Below are 17033 nucleotides of genomic sequence, written 5' to 3'. Positions count from 1 at the left end.
TACATTCTATATCTTGATCCAGTGACAGCTATATGGTTTGTTTACTTTGTAAAAATGCACTGAGTAGTACCCTTAAGATTTATGCTTCACTATATATACTTTAAAAATCTTTTTTAAAAGATTTTATTTGTTTGTTTGTTTATTTATCTATGAGAAAGAGAGAGAGTACGAGTGGAAGGGAGGGGTAGGAGGAGAGGGAGCAGCAGACTCCCTGCTGAGCAGGAAGACTGACATGGGGTTCAATTCCAGGACCTTGGGATCATGACCAGAGCCAAAGGCAGAGGCTTAATGGAGCCACCCAAGCACCCCTTAAAATCTCTTTTTTTTTTTTAATATTTATTTATTTATTTATTTATTTATTTATTTATTCATTCATTCATTCATTCAGAGAGAGCAAGACAGAGGCAGAGACACAGGCAGAGAGAAAAGCAGGCTCCATGCAGGAGGCCCGACGTGGGACTCGATCCCGGGTCTCCAGGATCACACCTCGAGCTGCAGGCGGCACTAAACCACTGCGCCACCAGGGCTGCCCCTAAAATCTCTTTAAAAGACAATTAAAATGTATGAAATGAAGCTAAAACAATGTTTAGAAGGAAATTTATGGTACTAGATACCTATATTAGAAATGAAGAAAGACCTCAAATCATTGACCTTAGCTTCCACTTTAAGAAACTAGAGGAGCAAATTAAACCCAAAGTAAGCAGAAGAAAGTAAATGATAAAACTGTGAACAGAAATCAATGGACTAGAAAACAGAAAAGCAATAGAAAAATATTAATGGAACCAAAGGCTCTTCTTTTGAGATCAATAAAATCAATAAACTTAGCCAGACTGAGCATGAAACAGGAAAGGAAACACAAATTATGAAAGAGAGGAAACTATTACAGATCCTACAGATATTAAAAGAATAAAGGGATATTATGGAAGACTTCATGTGAATAAATTTAACAACTTAGAGAAAATGGACAAACTCATTCAAAAAACACAACCAAACCAAAGCTTGCCAAAAACAGAAGTTACCTTAATTTTTTTAAGGGGGGGCAGGGAGAGAGAGAGAGATAAGAGAGACAGACAGACAGATGGGGAGAAGGGTGGAGGGAGAGGGAGAAGGAAAAATCTTTATCAGGCTCCACACCCAGTGCAGAGCCCAACAGGGGTCGATCTCACAACCCCAAGATCATAACCTGAGCCCAAATTAAGAATCCGGACTCAACCAACTGAGCCACCAAGATGCCCCAAGAAACTGAATTCATAGTTAAAAACCTTTCCACAATAATCTATCAACTGCACTCCTTGCTCAAAGGAGTTATAAAACTTATATCCCCAGGAAAACCTAGATATTCCTCACTAGGGCAAATGCATAAACAGAGGCATCTCCAAATAATGGAACATTATTCACCAATAGGAAGACATGAGCCATCAAACCATAAAGAAAACTGTAAGAATCTTAAGTGTATATTACTAAATGAAAGAAACCTATGTAACTTTCTGATTCCAACTCCATGACATGCTGGAAAAGGCAAAGCTATGGAGACACTTAAAAAATCAGTAACAGCCAAAGGTTGAGAGAGAGGGAAGGATGGACAGGTGGAGCAGGGAGCATTTTCAAAGCAGTGAAACAAGTGTGTATGATACTATAATGGTGGATACATGTTACTGTGCATTTGTCAAAACCTATACAATATACAACTCCAAGGATGAACTCTAATGTAAACTAGGGACTTTGGGTAAAAATGACGCATCTTTTTTTTTTTTTTACATGTTTACAATCATCAGTTGTAACAAATGTATCATTCTAATGGGGATGTTGATAGTATATGGGAGACTATGCATGCAGGGGCAGGGAACATGTGCAAACTCTCTGCTTTCTGCTCAGTTTTACTGTGAACCTAAAACTGTTCTATTAAAACAGTCTATTTATAAGGAAAAATCCAAAATCTTTCCACAAAGAAATTCCAGGTCCACATATCTCTGCTGGTCAAATCTACCAAATATTTAAGAAAAATCATATCGATTCTACACAAATTGAAAAGGAAAACTGAAAAGGAAAGAATGCTTCCCAATTTAATTTAAGAAGTCAGCATGGGGTGTCTGGGTGGCTCAGTCAATTGAGTATCCAACTCTCAATTTTAGCTCAAGTCAGATCTCAGGGTCATGAGATCAAGCCCTGCCTGGGATTCACACTCAGCATGGAGTCTGCTTGTCCCTCTCCCTCTCCTTCTGCCCCTCCTCCCACCACTGGGGCATGCACCTGTGCACATGCACACTCTCTCATTAATTAACTAATTAAATCAGCATTATACTGATACCAAAACCAGAAAAAGACATTTTACATGAAAAGGAAAATACAGACCAATATTCCTCATAAACATAGATGCAAAAATTCTTTCAAGATTTTATTTATTTATTCATGAGAAACACAGAGAGAGAGGCAGAGACATAGGCAGAGGGAGAAGCAGGCTCCCCAAGAGGAACCTGATGTGGGACTCGATCCCAGGATCTGGGGATCAGGCCTTGAGCCAAAGGCAGATGCTCAGCCACTGAGCCACCTAGACATTCCTAGATGCAAAAATTCTTAACAGATTTTTAGCAAATTGAATCTAATGATATACAAAAAGGATTCTACATCATGACCAAGTAGGTTTATCATAGGAATGCAAGGTTGGTTTAACATTCAAAAATCAATCATGCAATTCTCCACAGTAGTAGACTAAATAAAAAAGAAACATCAGGGATCCCTGGGTGGCGCAGTGGTTTGGCGCCTGCCTTTAGCCCGGGGCGCGATCCTGGAGACCCGGGATCGAGTCCCACATCGGGCTCCCTGCATGGAGCCTGCTTCTCCCTCTGCCTGTGTCTCTGCCTCTCTGTCTCTCTCTGTGTAACTATCATGAATAAATAAATAAAATCTAAAAAAAAAAAAAAAGATTAAAAAAAAAAAAAAAGAAACATCATGATTATCTCAATAGACACAGGAAAAGCATTTGATAAAACCCTATATCTATTCCAAATAAAAATTCTCAGCAAGTTAGGATCAGAAGGGAATACTCTCAACCTGATAAAGGGCAAATGAAAAACCTTCAGCTAACATCATCTTTAAACTCTAAAGACAACTTTTCCTTCAAAACCAGAAACAAGCCAAAGATAACTGCTCCCACCACTTCTACTCAACACTGTGAGTAGGCTGTGGCCCATAAATAAGGTAAGTCAGGGAAATAAAAGCATCCAGTTTAGAAACGAAGAAGTAAGACTGTTGTGAGTCACAGAAAAGTCATCTATGTAGAAAATTCTGCAGAACCTACAAAAGAGCTAGAAGAATAAGTGAGTTTGGCAAAGTTATAAGATATAAGGTCAATTAAAACATTTCTGAATTTCTATGAACTTTATGAGCAACTGGAATTTAATTTAAATAATACCAATTTAAATAAAATAACATTTACAGCAGCATAGAAAACACAACACTTATGAATCAATCTGACAAAAAAAACGTGTAAGATCTATACACTGAAAACTACAACATTACTGGAACAAATTAAAGAAGATCTAAATATGTGGGGGCACCTGGGTGGTTCAATCAGCTAGCTAAGCAAGCGTCTGCCTTTGGCTCAGGTCGAACTAAATAGGTGGATACACACAGTGTGTTTATGGTTCAGGTGACTCAGTACTGTTAAGATGTCGTCAACTGTCCCCAAACCTACAAATTCAATGTGATCATAATCAACATCAGGCATTTTTGTAAAACTAACAAGCTGTTTTTTAAATTCATATGGAAATGCAAAGGACTAGAATAGCCAAGACAATATTGAAATAAAAGAACACATTTTAAGAACTGATTCTACCTGATTCCAAGGCCATGGAGAGAGTGGGTAAGGAGGGAGGGGTTGCAAGGAGTGTGAAGAAACTTTTTGGATGATGGGTAGGTTTACTGTTTTTAAGATTTAATTTATTCATTTCACAGAGAGAGAGAGCACAAGCAGGAGGAGAGGCAGGCAGAGGGAGAGGAAGAAGAAGGCTCTCCACCAAACAGGGAGCCCAATGCAGAGCTCAATCCCAGGACCCTGAGATCATGATCTGAGCTGAAGGCAGATGCTTAGCCAACTGAGCCACCCAGGTGCCTTATGTTTACTGTTTTGATTTAATGATGGTTTCACAGATATACACATACATCCAAACTCATTGAATTTTTGGCTTTACTTACACATGGTTTGTTATATATCTATTACACCTCAATGAAGCTGAAAAAAAATCTCATTCAGTTTTCATGTTCAATTTTTGAGGTAGTTATCATTTCAATTTCACAGAAGTGGAAACTGAGACTCAGAGACAGTAAGTGATTTGAGCAGGTCACACAGACAGACTTAAGACAATCTTTCTCACTCTGGAGCCTAAGCTCTTAAGCTTTGGGCCATATAGAAAGAAAACTTTTCTATCTTCCTCTCACTCACTCAACAAGTATTGACAAGTACTGCTCCTATAATAAGACACCGTGCCTGGAGTAAGGAACCACAGCAGTGACAGAGAGGGTCCTTCCCTCAGAAAGCCTGACACATTGCTAGCCTAGGATCCTGCTAAGCTTAACTTAGTAGCACTGTTGTTCCTTTTCTCCTTGCCACATCTCTGACTTCTCTCAAACGAGAAGAAATACCTTGTGAGCTTCTGCCATGTGCTGGGCCATCTGCCTGGGACAGGTATCATTTCTACTTTACTGATAAGGAAACATGCAGGAGCCTGGCACGACCACACAGCTAGCAAGTAGCAGAGCCAGGTTGCAAATGCAGACCTTCCTGCCTCTGAAACTTGGGGTCCTCCAGCCACACCAAACTGCCTGGAATCATGCAGCTGCTCCTAATAGAGTCCCCACAAACCTTGTTTTCCTTGCAGACAAAATCACAACCAGGCATCAAGTCCTCAAGGATAAAAACAGCTGTTCACCAAAGGTTCTGTTTTATGTTATTAATTCATTTAAAAGGAAATTTGGTTTCTAACCAGCACTATTGTCATATCCACACCCAAGAAGAGAGGAAAAATAAGTCTGGAAGGTGCAAAGTGTTGGTTTCATTGGATCAAATATGCTGCTGGCCTAGGACTGCAGCCAGACCTGATTCCTGCCTGGGCACTGCCCACCACCACCCTCCCCGCAACCCTGCCACCAGCCACCTTTCAGACAAGTGTTTTTCTGGGGCTCAGGGAGGGATTCCAACCCCTGCCTCCATCATAAATGGAGTTGGGGCAAAGCTTTTCCCACTTGTTTCCATTGTGACAAGAAGTCATTACGATGGGGAGAGTAGCTCTGGGAAATGAGAAGCAAGTAACAAATACAAACTCAGAACAGTCACAAAGGAGAAAGGCGGCTGCTCAGGCTTCTGGTGCAAACATCAGAGCTGATGAGCCTTATTCTGGGAGCCTCCTACCCCATATCTTGGCCCCAACTGGAGGGAACCTAGACCACCTCCTACTACCTAATTCAGTGTTTTGAACCAAGGGGGGCACTATAGCACAGAATCAAAGAGAAGGTTTCAATGAGATATTATCATTATTATCAGGGCCACATCCTAAATGTATTCAGTAAGTAACATTAGGATCAGGCACTGTGCTGGGTCACAGGATATGGAGGGGTTTATAGTATTGGCATGATCCCCACATCCATGGAGTTTATAATCTAGGAGGCAGAGAGACTGGAAATAACTAAATATTCAAATTTAAAGGTGCTAAGCACAGCAAGTAGGAGACAGTGTGGTGAGCATAAGGGGAACCTGCACAACTCCCAGTCTAGTGTTCCCAGCTGCTCACTCCATTTCTGGGATGGGGGAACCAGGGAGGCTGTGGGCAGCATGGAGCAGCAGCAGGCTTGAGCTGCTTGAGGCCGGGAGGTCTGCTACTGGCCCCTCACACCGCCTGGCTGGCAGTGTAAAAGAGATGTGCATCTGAGGAGCAGTGGGGAGCCTCAGAGGGATCTAGGTAGGACTGTGCCCAACTGTGGCTTTAAGAAAGATGTCTCTGGATGCAAAAGGAGATTGGGAAGCTGGATTAAGTATGAGGATATGCGATCAGAAGAGAGGTGGCAGAGACTCAGGCTAGGCTGGGGCAGTAGAGGGAAATAAACAGTGTCAGAAAATTGCCCAGTAAAAAAAAAAAAAAAAGAAAAGAAAAGAAAATTGCCCAGCATGTGACCTGACAGAGGAGTTTTAATGATGTCATCGAAACCAATCTCCTCTTTACAAATAACTGCCTGCTGGCAACGAGCTTCTCTTCTCCTAGGGCCAAACGCTGTGATTCCAAGGAGCAGTAAAGACACACAGGGTTTGTCTGACATCCAACACTGACCTCGGCTTTCTGGAATGCCCGCTTCTTCAGAGCAGGCAACCCAGCATCCAGACAAAAGGCCAGAGGGTCAGGTTCCTGAACCCACAGACAGTGTTTTCCTGCATTGCAACGTGTCATGTGGCCCAGAGAAAATGGTGTACTTCAGCAGGGAGTCTTCCATTTCTACAGGCCAGCCCTTCTGTAAACCAACAGATGCAGGTCAAGTCACGCTCAGAGACCTCAAGCCCTGGGGCAGGAAGGGTGAAGGCAAACCTCTCTAGAGTAAGTGTCCCACAGGGATGCAAGCTCTCTCTGGACAAAGACTCTTTGCTCCCAAAACATTCATTAATGCTGCTCCCTTCCTCAATCTAAGCTGTCTGCCTTTCTTTGTAACCCCCTGCTTCCCTCCAGGGCCACAGTGAGGTAAGCAGAGGATTACAAGCCTCCCCAGACCAGCTGTTGCCTGCCTTCCGCTAACAATGAGCTCTTGACCTGTGCCTTGAAGCCTGGTGGCAGGTTCTGGTGACATACTGGTCCCTTACCTCATACAGCTCCAGTCTAGGCCCACAGCTGTATCCTGGGGTACCTCCTGGCACCTCCATCTCCCCTCCCTCCACATTGCTGTCAGCACCCTTACCTTTGGCTCTGGTCCACAGTCTCCTCCTCCCAGTCTCCTGCCATCATCTCCAGAGACATCACTAAACTGGGTGGTGGGCCTTCTCACCCCTGGGTCACACCACACCCCTCCTCTTCCAGGAGAGACCTTCATCGTCTTCTGCTGCAGCTCCCCAAAGGCTCAGCCACATCCCATCAAGCACAGTCTCTAGAGCCACCCCACCTCACAGATCCTGCACTCTGCCATCATTCTCCCTAAATGATCTCCTGGCCTCCAGCTGGTTCTCTGACTCCACACCAAATCTACGCCTCCCCCCGGCTTGACCTCTGGTCCCTCAGTCCTTCGTGAGTCTTCCAAGCCATCAGCCCTCTCCAGCCCTTCCGGCCTCCCTCCCCCAGGGTAAATGTTACCATGCCCCTGCTCTGCTTCCAGGCTCCCTGGGCCTCCTCCTCTGCCTGCTGCTCTTCCTTCTGTTCCATGAATGCACAGTCCACTCCCCTCTCCTGTTTCTTCTTGCCTAGGACCTCACAGCAGCCTCATCACCAGCCTACCACCAGGCCCCCTGCCCTCCAGCTACCACCTTGCCTCACACACACTATTGCAAAGCTCCTAACCAATCTCCTAATTCTGGGTGGTTCTGTCTCCAGCATCAAGAATGAACTTCCTAAAATACAGTTGGTCCAAGTCATTCTCTTTTTGAAATCCCTCAGTGGATCCCTGAGCCCAACAATGTAGAGCTCTGCCTCCTGCCCATTCCTACCACCCACTCTCCTTGACACCTCTACATCCCCAAAATACTTGTGTACTATATGTTCACACATGTGTTCCCCCCTCTTGCTGAACTGTGCACCCCCACCCCCTGTGTCCCCTTCATCTTTGTCTCTCCAGCAGAGAGCATAGCAGACTGATGAATGAATGACTGAGTGAACAAGTGAAGGTCAGTCGCCCCTGGTAGTGGGGATGGCAGCAAAAAGGCTGGAGAAAACACAGGCACATAGAGAAACTTTCCATCTCACTGAATTTGGTACCTACTAATGCTTGTTTCCTTCCTACTTAGGCCCATGAGACACCCATCCACATGCCTCTGTGACCCTGCATGCCCCCAGCTTCCAGTGGGCAAGAGAATGACACACTGGCTTCCGGTAAGTCCCTGTTATGCCCTCAAGAAGCACAGAACGGAGAGAACAGCAAGCTCGCCTTTTCTTCTCCCCAGCCACCCAGCACCAAAAGTAGCGTTACATTTCGCTAAATATATTATCTGCCTTTTCGAGTTCTTCATTCCGCCTGAAATGCCCTTCCTAACTCTCATCCCTTTCCCCAAACCACCCATAAAATACAATCCCTTTCAGCCTTCCAGGCTCAGTGCCAATGCACCAACTCCAAGGCAGAGAGACCCTCCCTAACGATGTCCACAGGGTCAGGGGCACCATGGTGTGAGTCTTCATCTAGACCTCAGCCTCATGGCCATCCAGGGACCAGGATGTGAACTCAGACCTCAAGGATTCCCGCAAAAGTGCTCTTACCCACTATGCTCTTCAGAGCATCGCCTCCTTGGGGCCAGTGGCTCCCACAGGGTCACTATCGAGTGTACTGCTGAGCACAACCTCGTGTCCGTAATGCACACAGTCTATTCACAAACTGCGCACCAGAGAGGGCAAACAGCCACAAGCCATCAGGAACTTAAAGCATGCAGGTACCAAACAAAGTTCTTACAGACCCACTGTAAGGTAGAAATGGTGATTTCCCCCATTTTACACAAGAAAACTGAAGCACTGAGAGAATGAGTAACTTGTCCAAAGTCCGAGCTCCTCAGGGTGAGGCCAGGACTCAACCCTGCTCTTGAGCACGTGCAGGTAAGTGGACCCAGTAGCCCAATGTGGACAGAGCTCTGGGCTGAGGAAACACACACACTGTGCTCATTTTCAGTACCTTCTAGGAACAGTAGATCCCCACCACCCAGCACTGCTCTCCACTGATATCAAAACCAAGAACAAAACCAGTTCTGACAGTTCGACTGGCCTCTGCGAAACTGCTAAGCCTCCAATTCATGGGCTGGGGATTGGGCCTAATGACAGAGAGATGCAAGAGGGGACAAAATGCCACCCTGCAAATGTACCACACAAGGTTGCTGCCTCCAGGAACCCTAGAAAGACCTCCTTCAGCCCAAGCCCTGGCAGGCAGGAATCCACCTAGTCCTGGAGACCCAATCCAACCAATCCAGTGATGGGGTTCTGGGCCACAGCATACAAGTTAAGCCCAGCTGTGAGCCATTATTCTGCAAAGTTGTATCTGCATTAGCTAGCCAATGTTTGATAAAACTGGTCACTTGCTGAAGTCACCAGGGAACAGGGCAGTGTGGTTCTCTATTTGCTAACTTCCATTTTCCTTGTTCTCTGCCAATCCTTAACTCACCGTCTGCCAAGCTTCCTCTAAGCCCTGGGATGATGCTCTTGCGGTCTCCCTTGCAGAAACAAGCAGAAGCCACAGTTCTACCCTCAGTTATCAACAGCATTTGGAAATTTGAATCTTCAAAGGCTGAGCTCACCAGGCAAAACCCCTTGTTTTGGGGGAAGCGGTTCCACCACAAAACAGGCACCCTGGTAATAATGTTCCCTTAATTGGTACACCCCCCTCCCTTAGCAAGGGGCCTAAACACAGACAGATTAACATTCTGCTCCTGTGCTTCACTCATTCATTCCTCCTCCACTCATTCAACAAATAGTTATTGAGTACCCACTGCATTCCAGGCACTGGAACCCAACAGGGTCTCTCAGGAGGCAGACTCTAGAACCAAGTGAGCATAACCCTCCTTTTCCTCCCTGGTGCTCCCAAAAGCCATCTGGGAAAGTGAAGAAGGGGGGCCCATGTGGGTATGGAAGTGGTACAAAGGAGGAAAGACGAAGAAGAAAAGGTACTAAAGACAAACAGAACTGCAAAGAAATGTTAAACTATAATCCATACTCTGCTGGTTAATATTAATCTGATATTATTATTTTTAAATAATATAATGTATGTGTATACAATGAGATAATACAAAAATGCAATTATTTAATGTTGTTAGAAACCCAAACCTAAAAAAAAAAAAAAGAAAGAAAGAAACCCAAACCTGTCAGTGTAAAAGAAATCATAAGAAAATAAAAGGAATTAAGCTCATAACACTGTAATAATGTTAGATTTGAGTTGGAAAGATCAACATTATATCAGTCACATGTCCACAAGATAATGTGATATAACAAACAACCCTCAAATCTTAGAGGCTTAAAACAGCAATATTTATTTCACACTCAGGGGGTGGGTAGAATGGCTGCAGTTCAGCCAATCTCCACTGGCCTTACTGGGGCAGGGGCAGGTTAGGCTGGAATTCAGGCTTTGGGTTAGATTCAGGTCATCTACAACATCCTCATTTTGGGACTCGGGCTAAACAAGCAAGAATCATCCATATATCATGGAGATTAGAAGTTCTGAGAGGGCTTGTCATGTCTCTCACTCACCACGTGCATGCTATCACTTGTGCCCAAGGCACACGGCCAAGCCCAAAGTCAAGAGAATGAGAAATAGACACCACCCACAGGGAAGTCCTGACAAGGATGAAGAGGGAAGGAAGAAATGTGGAGAACGACCACCACCGACCCTAACTATGAACTCATGACTTTTCCTTTTTTATTATTATTATTCTTTTAGAGAGGGAGAGCACAAGTGGGGAGGGGCAGAGGAGGGAGAGAATCCCAAGCATGCTCCACGCTCAGCACACAGCTCAACATACGGCTCAATCCCTCAACCCTGAGATCATGACCCAAACAGAAACCAAGAGTTAGACACTCAACCCACTGAGCCACCTAGGCGCTCCATGACTTTTCCTTTGAACAAATAAATATTTCTTAACCCTGTCCACCAAAAGAACCTAAAAGCAAACTGCAACCTCCTGAGAGAATCCTTTCACTCAGATCATGGTTTCTGAATATTTGTCTCCAGTAAAACAAACCAGCACCCCGAAGGCACATCTGACTCCAGGTCTTCAGTGGGAATTATACAACACAACACTGATATGACTTGTGCCAAAGAGCAAGGAAGCCATCCAAACCAAGGGGATCCTATTAAAAGGATACAGGAGGTAACATGAAAGGGCTCCCACTGGTTAAAGACAAGACAATTGAACTTCAGACTTGGAGGTGGGCTGTGTGCAGTAAACTGGAATGCTCTCCCTCACTCACTCCTCAGTGCAGGAGTGATCCGAAGCAGGACAAGTTCTGCCTGCAGCTGCTGTTGGCTTTGTGTGCACTGGACGTGGAGCTTGGGAGAGGGGGAGGGTTATCACTCCAGTTCACAGTGGAATTACACCTATAGCGGCAGTATATATGGGATTGTTTTTTCTCGTCTTCCTGGAGATGCTCAGACCCAGTATATTTTAAGGAAGAGAAAAGTAAAGGAAATCTAGTATGCTTCCTATTTTTTCCCATGAAGAATATTTGAATTAAGTTTTACCTCTTAAAAAAGAATACCTGTTCTTATATAACGTGACTACACCAGCTATTCTGAGAAAGCAGCAAGAAGCAAAAGCTGGAAATAGCTATTTCAACAGCAGGTAATCATACCTCAGGATATAGCTACTGTACAAAGTTTATACTCAGATAATCCTGGACAGGAATAAAAGTGGGGGGTAACTGATGGAAAAACCTATTACTATACAGACCTTAGCATCATGAATGGCTTTCTTCATGAGGATCTGAAGTTACTATCTCTGACCACATTGCACAGAAGAGCCAATAAGAATTTTAAAGAGAGCAATTTCTAATAAGGGAATTAAGCTACACAAAAGAAACCTTCACACAGAAACTCTATCAGGAAAAAAAAAAAGTGCATAGGAAGCCATGTGTTCTACATAGTAAGAGCAAGCTGAATTGTCTCTGGTCCCTCCTTTAATGAGCTTGCCTACCATGCTGAACCGTAGCTGGAATGTTCACTGACAACAGCAGGCCTGATCTGGAGGTGTGTGCAGCATAGGATTACATGAATAAACAGTGAAGAACATTTCCAAGGACTGAACAAGAGTTTATAAGTCCCAGCCCCTCATCAGGAAAATAATTTTTGTGCATTGGATTTTCACTCATGCAAAATTTATTCAAATGATTCAAAAGGGCTCTGACACTACCGTATACAAAGACCTCAACACTGCTGACCATGATCAACCCAGCCTGGAGCATTTTCCTCATCGGGACTAAAATTGGGCTGTTCCTTCAGGTGGCACCTCTATCAGTTATGGCTAAATCCTGCCCATCTGTGTGCCGCTCTGATGCAGGTTTCATTTACTGTAATGATCGCTTTCTGACATCCATTCCAGCAGGAATACCAGAGGATGCTACAACTCTATACCTTCAGAAAAACCAAATCAATAACGCTGGAATTCCTTCAGATTTGAAAAACTTGCTAAAAGCACAAAGAATATACCTATACCACAACAGTTTAGATGAATTTCCTACCAACCTACCAAAGTATGTAAGAGTTACATTTGCAGGAAAATAACATAAGGACTATCACTTATGATTCTCTTTCCAAAATTCCCTACCTGGAAGAACTACACTTAGATGATAATTCGGTCTCTGCTGTTAGCATTGAAGAGGGGGCATTCCGAGACAGCAACTATCTTCGACTTTCCTGTCCCGTAGTCACCTTAGCACAATCCCCTGGGGTTTGCCCAGGACTATAGAAGAACTACGCTTGGATGATAACCGCATATCCACTATTTCATCCCCATCTCTTCAACGTCTCACTAGCCTAAAATGCCTGGTTTTGGGTGGAAATCTATTGAACAACCATGGTTTAGGTGATAAAGTTTTTTTCAACCTAGTCAACTTAACAGAACTGTCCCTGGTATGGAATTCCCTGACTGCTGCACCAGTAAACCTCAGGCACAAACCAGAGGAAGCTTTATCTTCAAGATAACCACATCAATTGGGTGCCCCCAAATGCTTTTTCTTATCTAAGGCAGCTGTATCTACTTGATAAGTCCAATAACAACCTAAGTAATTTACCTCAGGGTATCTTTGATGATTTGGACCATATAATCCAACTGATTCTTTGCAACAATCCCTGGTATTGTGGGTGCAAGATGAAATGGGTCCGTGACTCGTTGCAATCACTACCTATGAAGGTCAATGTGCGTGGGCTTATGTGCCAAGCCCCCAAAAAAGTTCTATTTGATTGTAAGGACAGTGCAGTTGTAAGCACCATTCAGATAACCACTGCAATACCCAATATGGTATATCCTGCTCAAGGACAGTGGCCAGCTCCAGTGACCAAACAACCAGACATCAAGAATCCTAAGCTCACTAAAGATCAGCAAACCACAGGGAGTCCAGCAAGAAAAACAATTATAATTACTGTGAAATCTGTCACCTCTGACACAATTCATATCTCTTGGAAACTTGTCCTACCTATGACTGCTTTAAGACTCAGCTGGCTCAAACTGGGCCATAGCCCAGCATCTGGATCTAAAACAGAAACAATCATAACAGGAAACGTAATGAATACTTGGTCACAGCCCTAGAGCCTGATTCGCCCTATCCAGTCTGCATGGTTCCCATGGAAACCAGTAACCTCTACCTATTTGATGACACCTATGTTTGTATTGAGACTGAAACGGTACCCCTTCGAATGTACAACCCTACAACCACCCTTAATAGAGAGCAAGAGAAAGAACCTTACAAAAATCCCAATTTACCATTGGCTGCCATCATTGGTGGGGCTGTGGCCCTGGTGATCATTGACCCTCTTGCTTTAGTTTGCTGGTATGTTCATAGGAATGGATCACTCTTCTCAAGGAACTGTGAGTACAGCAAAGGGAGGAGAAGGAAGGATGACTATGTGGAAGCTGGCACTAAGAAGGACAACTCCATCCTGGAAATCAGGGAGACTTCTTTTCAGATGTTACCAATAAGCAATGAACCAATCTCAAAGGAGGAACTTATAATACACACCATAGTTCCTCCTAATGGAATGAATCTTTATAAAAACAATCACAGTGAAAGCAGCAGTAACCAAAGCTACAGAGACAGTGGTATTCCAGACTCAGATCACTTGCACTCATGATGCTGGAGGCCTTGTAGCAGACTGTGTTTCAGTTTTTTTAAACCTAAGGGAAGTGATGGTAGGAACCCTGTTCTACTGCAAAACACTGGAAAAGAGAGACTGGAAAAAGCACTGTACTATACATTTGCCATATAATTTATATTTAAGAACTTTTTATTAAAAGTTTCAAATTTCAGGTTACTGCTGCAATTGATGTAGTGGAGATGCCTGAACACGATTCTATATTTTAGTATTTTTTAGTAATTTGTACTGTATTTTCTTTGCAAATATTGACGTTATAAACCATTTACTTTGTGTTCTACTGAGTAAGATGACTTGTTGGCTGTGAAAGTGATTTCCTTGCTGTATTGAACAATCAGGACTGAGTTCACATGAGATCTTTGTAGTATAACCACAGGCCATTTTTCACTTTGGTATTAATAAAATGTAAAAAAAAAAAAAAAAAAAAAACTGGCTGAATGAGAAAAATTAAAGTTCAAAAAATAGTTATGAAATTATGTTCCAACTATTAAATTTGTATTATCCCAGGGGTATTCGATAAATTAAAATATGTGAAGTAATGGGCAATATCAAACTTGCTGCCTATCTCCATTTTTACTCTAAGCAAAGTAGATATCCTTAAGAAAGCTTTATCTTTTGAACTGAATACATCAGCTGGCATAAAGGAGTATGAAGTCTGTTGTTAAAACCACTGTTAACAAAGTTTTGAGAATGAAGGACTTCACAAATCAATAATGTGAGCATGCTTCTACGTTAGGGGGGAAATTTGTACCTAGGAAAACATGAAAACTTAGACTCCATAGTATAATGAACACAAATACCAGAATTGCATTTTGGTCTTGCCTATACCATCCCAATTTTTGAAAAGTGAATTCTAAAGACATAATTGTTAATGTTTATGTTTTTATCATAAACAATGTCAACAAAGAAACACTTACATGTATTTAAAAAGGTAATGTAACCATAAGCAATTCCCCTCAACAATGCAGAGAAAGTAGTACTTTAAATAAGGAAGAATTTAAAATAAAAATAAATACTAGAAATCAAATTTAGATCCGGTTTATGTGAAATGTTTTAACACTGTACATAAAAAAGTTCAATTTACTTTCACAATGATCAAGAATACTGCCCATTTCTGTCACAGTTTTCCACATATCACATAATGAACTTGTAATGTAACATTTCTTTCTTCCTACAAAATTGTGAGCTATTACTTGTTTAAAAACCACATCATGATTTCTGTTGCCATGATTTTTTTTCCCAACAAAAAAACAAAGTGCATTGTATGCCCTTTGGCCAGTCTTGTATGTGCCTTGATCCAACACTATATGTATTCAGCTTTTAAAACTCGACAAATGGGCAGCCCTGGTGGCGCAGCGGTTTAGCGCCTGCCTTCAGCCCGGGGTGTGATCCTGGAGACCTGGGATCGAGTCCCGCGTCGGGCTCCCTGCATGGGGCCTGCTTCTCCCTCTGCCTGTGTCTCTGCCTCTCTCTGTCTCTATCATGAATAAATAAAATAAAAAAATCTTTAAAAAAAAAAAAAAAAAACTCGACAAATTTTTCATACTTCCTTAAATATGAAAAATTATGGTCTTATTGCTGAATAAAACACGAAAAAAAAGTACAAAAAAAAAATAAAGACAGGACAATTTACATATCAAAAAGAATAGATGGGATCCCTGGGTGGCGCAGCGGTTTGGCGCCTGCCTTTGGCCCAGGGCGCGATCCTGGAGATCCCGGATCGAATCCCACGTCAGGCTCCCGGTGCATGGAGCCTGCTTCTCCCTCTGCCTGTGTCTCTGCCTCTCTCTCTCTCACTGTGTGCCTATCATGAATAAATAAAAAAAAAATTAAAAAAAAAAAAAAGACCTTTACAAAAAGAATAGAGCCAGAGATTCCCTGACCCATTCTAATTCTAGCTCTATGAGAGCAACATCTCCAAGGATGGAGCCTAGGCTTCTGTATTTGTATACAGAGCTCCCCAGCTGATTCTGATGCATAGGCAACACTGAAAGGTACCAGCCCACAGGCTTCCTGATCTTCTGGGAGGACAGGTCACTCACAGTGTCCATCTTGCTCTGATGATGGCCTCTGCTTCCTGAGAAGTCTTGTCAAATTTATAAATGTCCTTTATTCATGTCCCTCTGACTCTGGGTGGGTCAGCCACAATGTGGCAGATATCATCAGGAAGAAAAATAGTTTTCAGTCCACTAACAACAACAACAGCAAAAAAGCTGGGGCAGCTCCCAGGATCCTCCTTTTAGCCACAGTTTTGAAAATGACAAGAAGGACCAAACTCTTCCATTTTTAGTGTGCGTAGATCCAAGACATTCAAGTTTGGGGTTTCTCCAGAGACCTCAAGGGAATTAGTTCTTAATCCTCACTCAGTATCTGAATCACCTGGTTACCTTCTACAAAATTGGGATGACTGGGCCCAGGCCTTGACCCAGAGATCTAGATTCAATGGTCAAGGGTGGAGTCCAGGTACCCCATGTTTCAGAGGCCGCCCAGGTAATTCTGATGTGAGCCACAACTGACAATCACAGCTCCAAGTGAAAATCTTGAAAGCAAAACATCTCTACCTTAATGTCTTATCACATTTTAAAACAAGATATGTCTTGGATGAGGCACCTTCCAAACTTCCGTGCCCTGAGGAAAAGCCTTGGTCTGGCCCTAGTCATGCCTCTGAAGAACTCCCCACCATTTTTCCTCCTATCATCAGCCTGAATGGCCAACCCAGCTTCCCTGGGCACATGCAGGTCAAGGAACCAGGGCTCACGGCAAGCTGGGCTATTCTTCCAGATGCTCAGGACAAGGAATAAAGATCCAAATGTCTAAACGACTCCAGATCAAAGAGAAGCAGAGAAAACGATCACAAATAGCTTTAGACTGAAAACTAAGGCAACTGTCAAACTAATACTCCCCTAAAAATTGCCAAGAGGTAGAGAGTTGCTTTATTTTTTTTAATTAGAGAGAATGGATAATTTCATGTTAGAAGATAACAGGAAAAGATTGGAAGTCAGCCAATGGAA

The 17033-nt window shown here is 43.1% G+C and overlaps 2 protein-coding genes across 13 annotated transcripts in view; one reads left to right on the top strand and one right to left on the bottom strand.

Moving 5' to 3' along the window:
* The window catches only part of RALGPS1 (Ral GEF with PH domain and SH3 binding motif 1), a 295262-nt gene that overhangs the window by 212269 nt on the left and 65960 nt on the right, over nt 1-17033 (bottom strand). The window lies entirely within an intron of this gene.
* On the top strand, nt 12018-14495 carry LOC144285542 (leucine-rich repeat transmembrane protein FLRT3-like). Its single transcript, XM_077850721.1, is given in 5 exon segments — nt 12018-12410; nt 12412-12560; nt 12563-12818; nt 12820-13427; nt 13430-14495. Coding segments are annotated over 5 exon segments (1902 nt in total). The 5' UTR covers nt 12018-12093; the 3' UTR covers nt 14002-14495.

This window comes from Canis aureus, chromosome 16, assembly GCF_053574225.1.
Source record: "Canis aureus isolate CA01 chromosome 16, VMU_Caureus_v.1.0, whole genome shotgun sequence".
NCBI classification, from domain to species: Eukaryota; Metazoa; Chordata; class Mammalia; order Carnivora; family Canidae; genus Canis; species Canis aureus.
The sequence above is the reverse complement of the archived record's forward strand: the minus strand, read 5'-3'. Positions and strand labels throughout refer to the sequence as shown.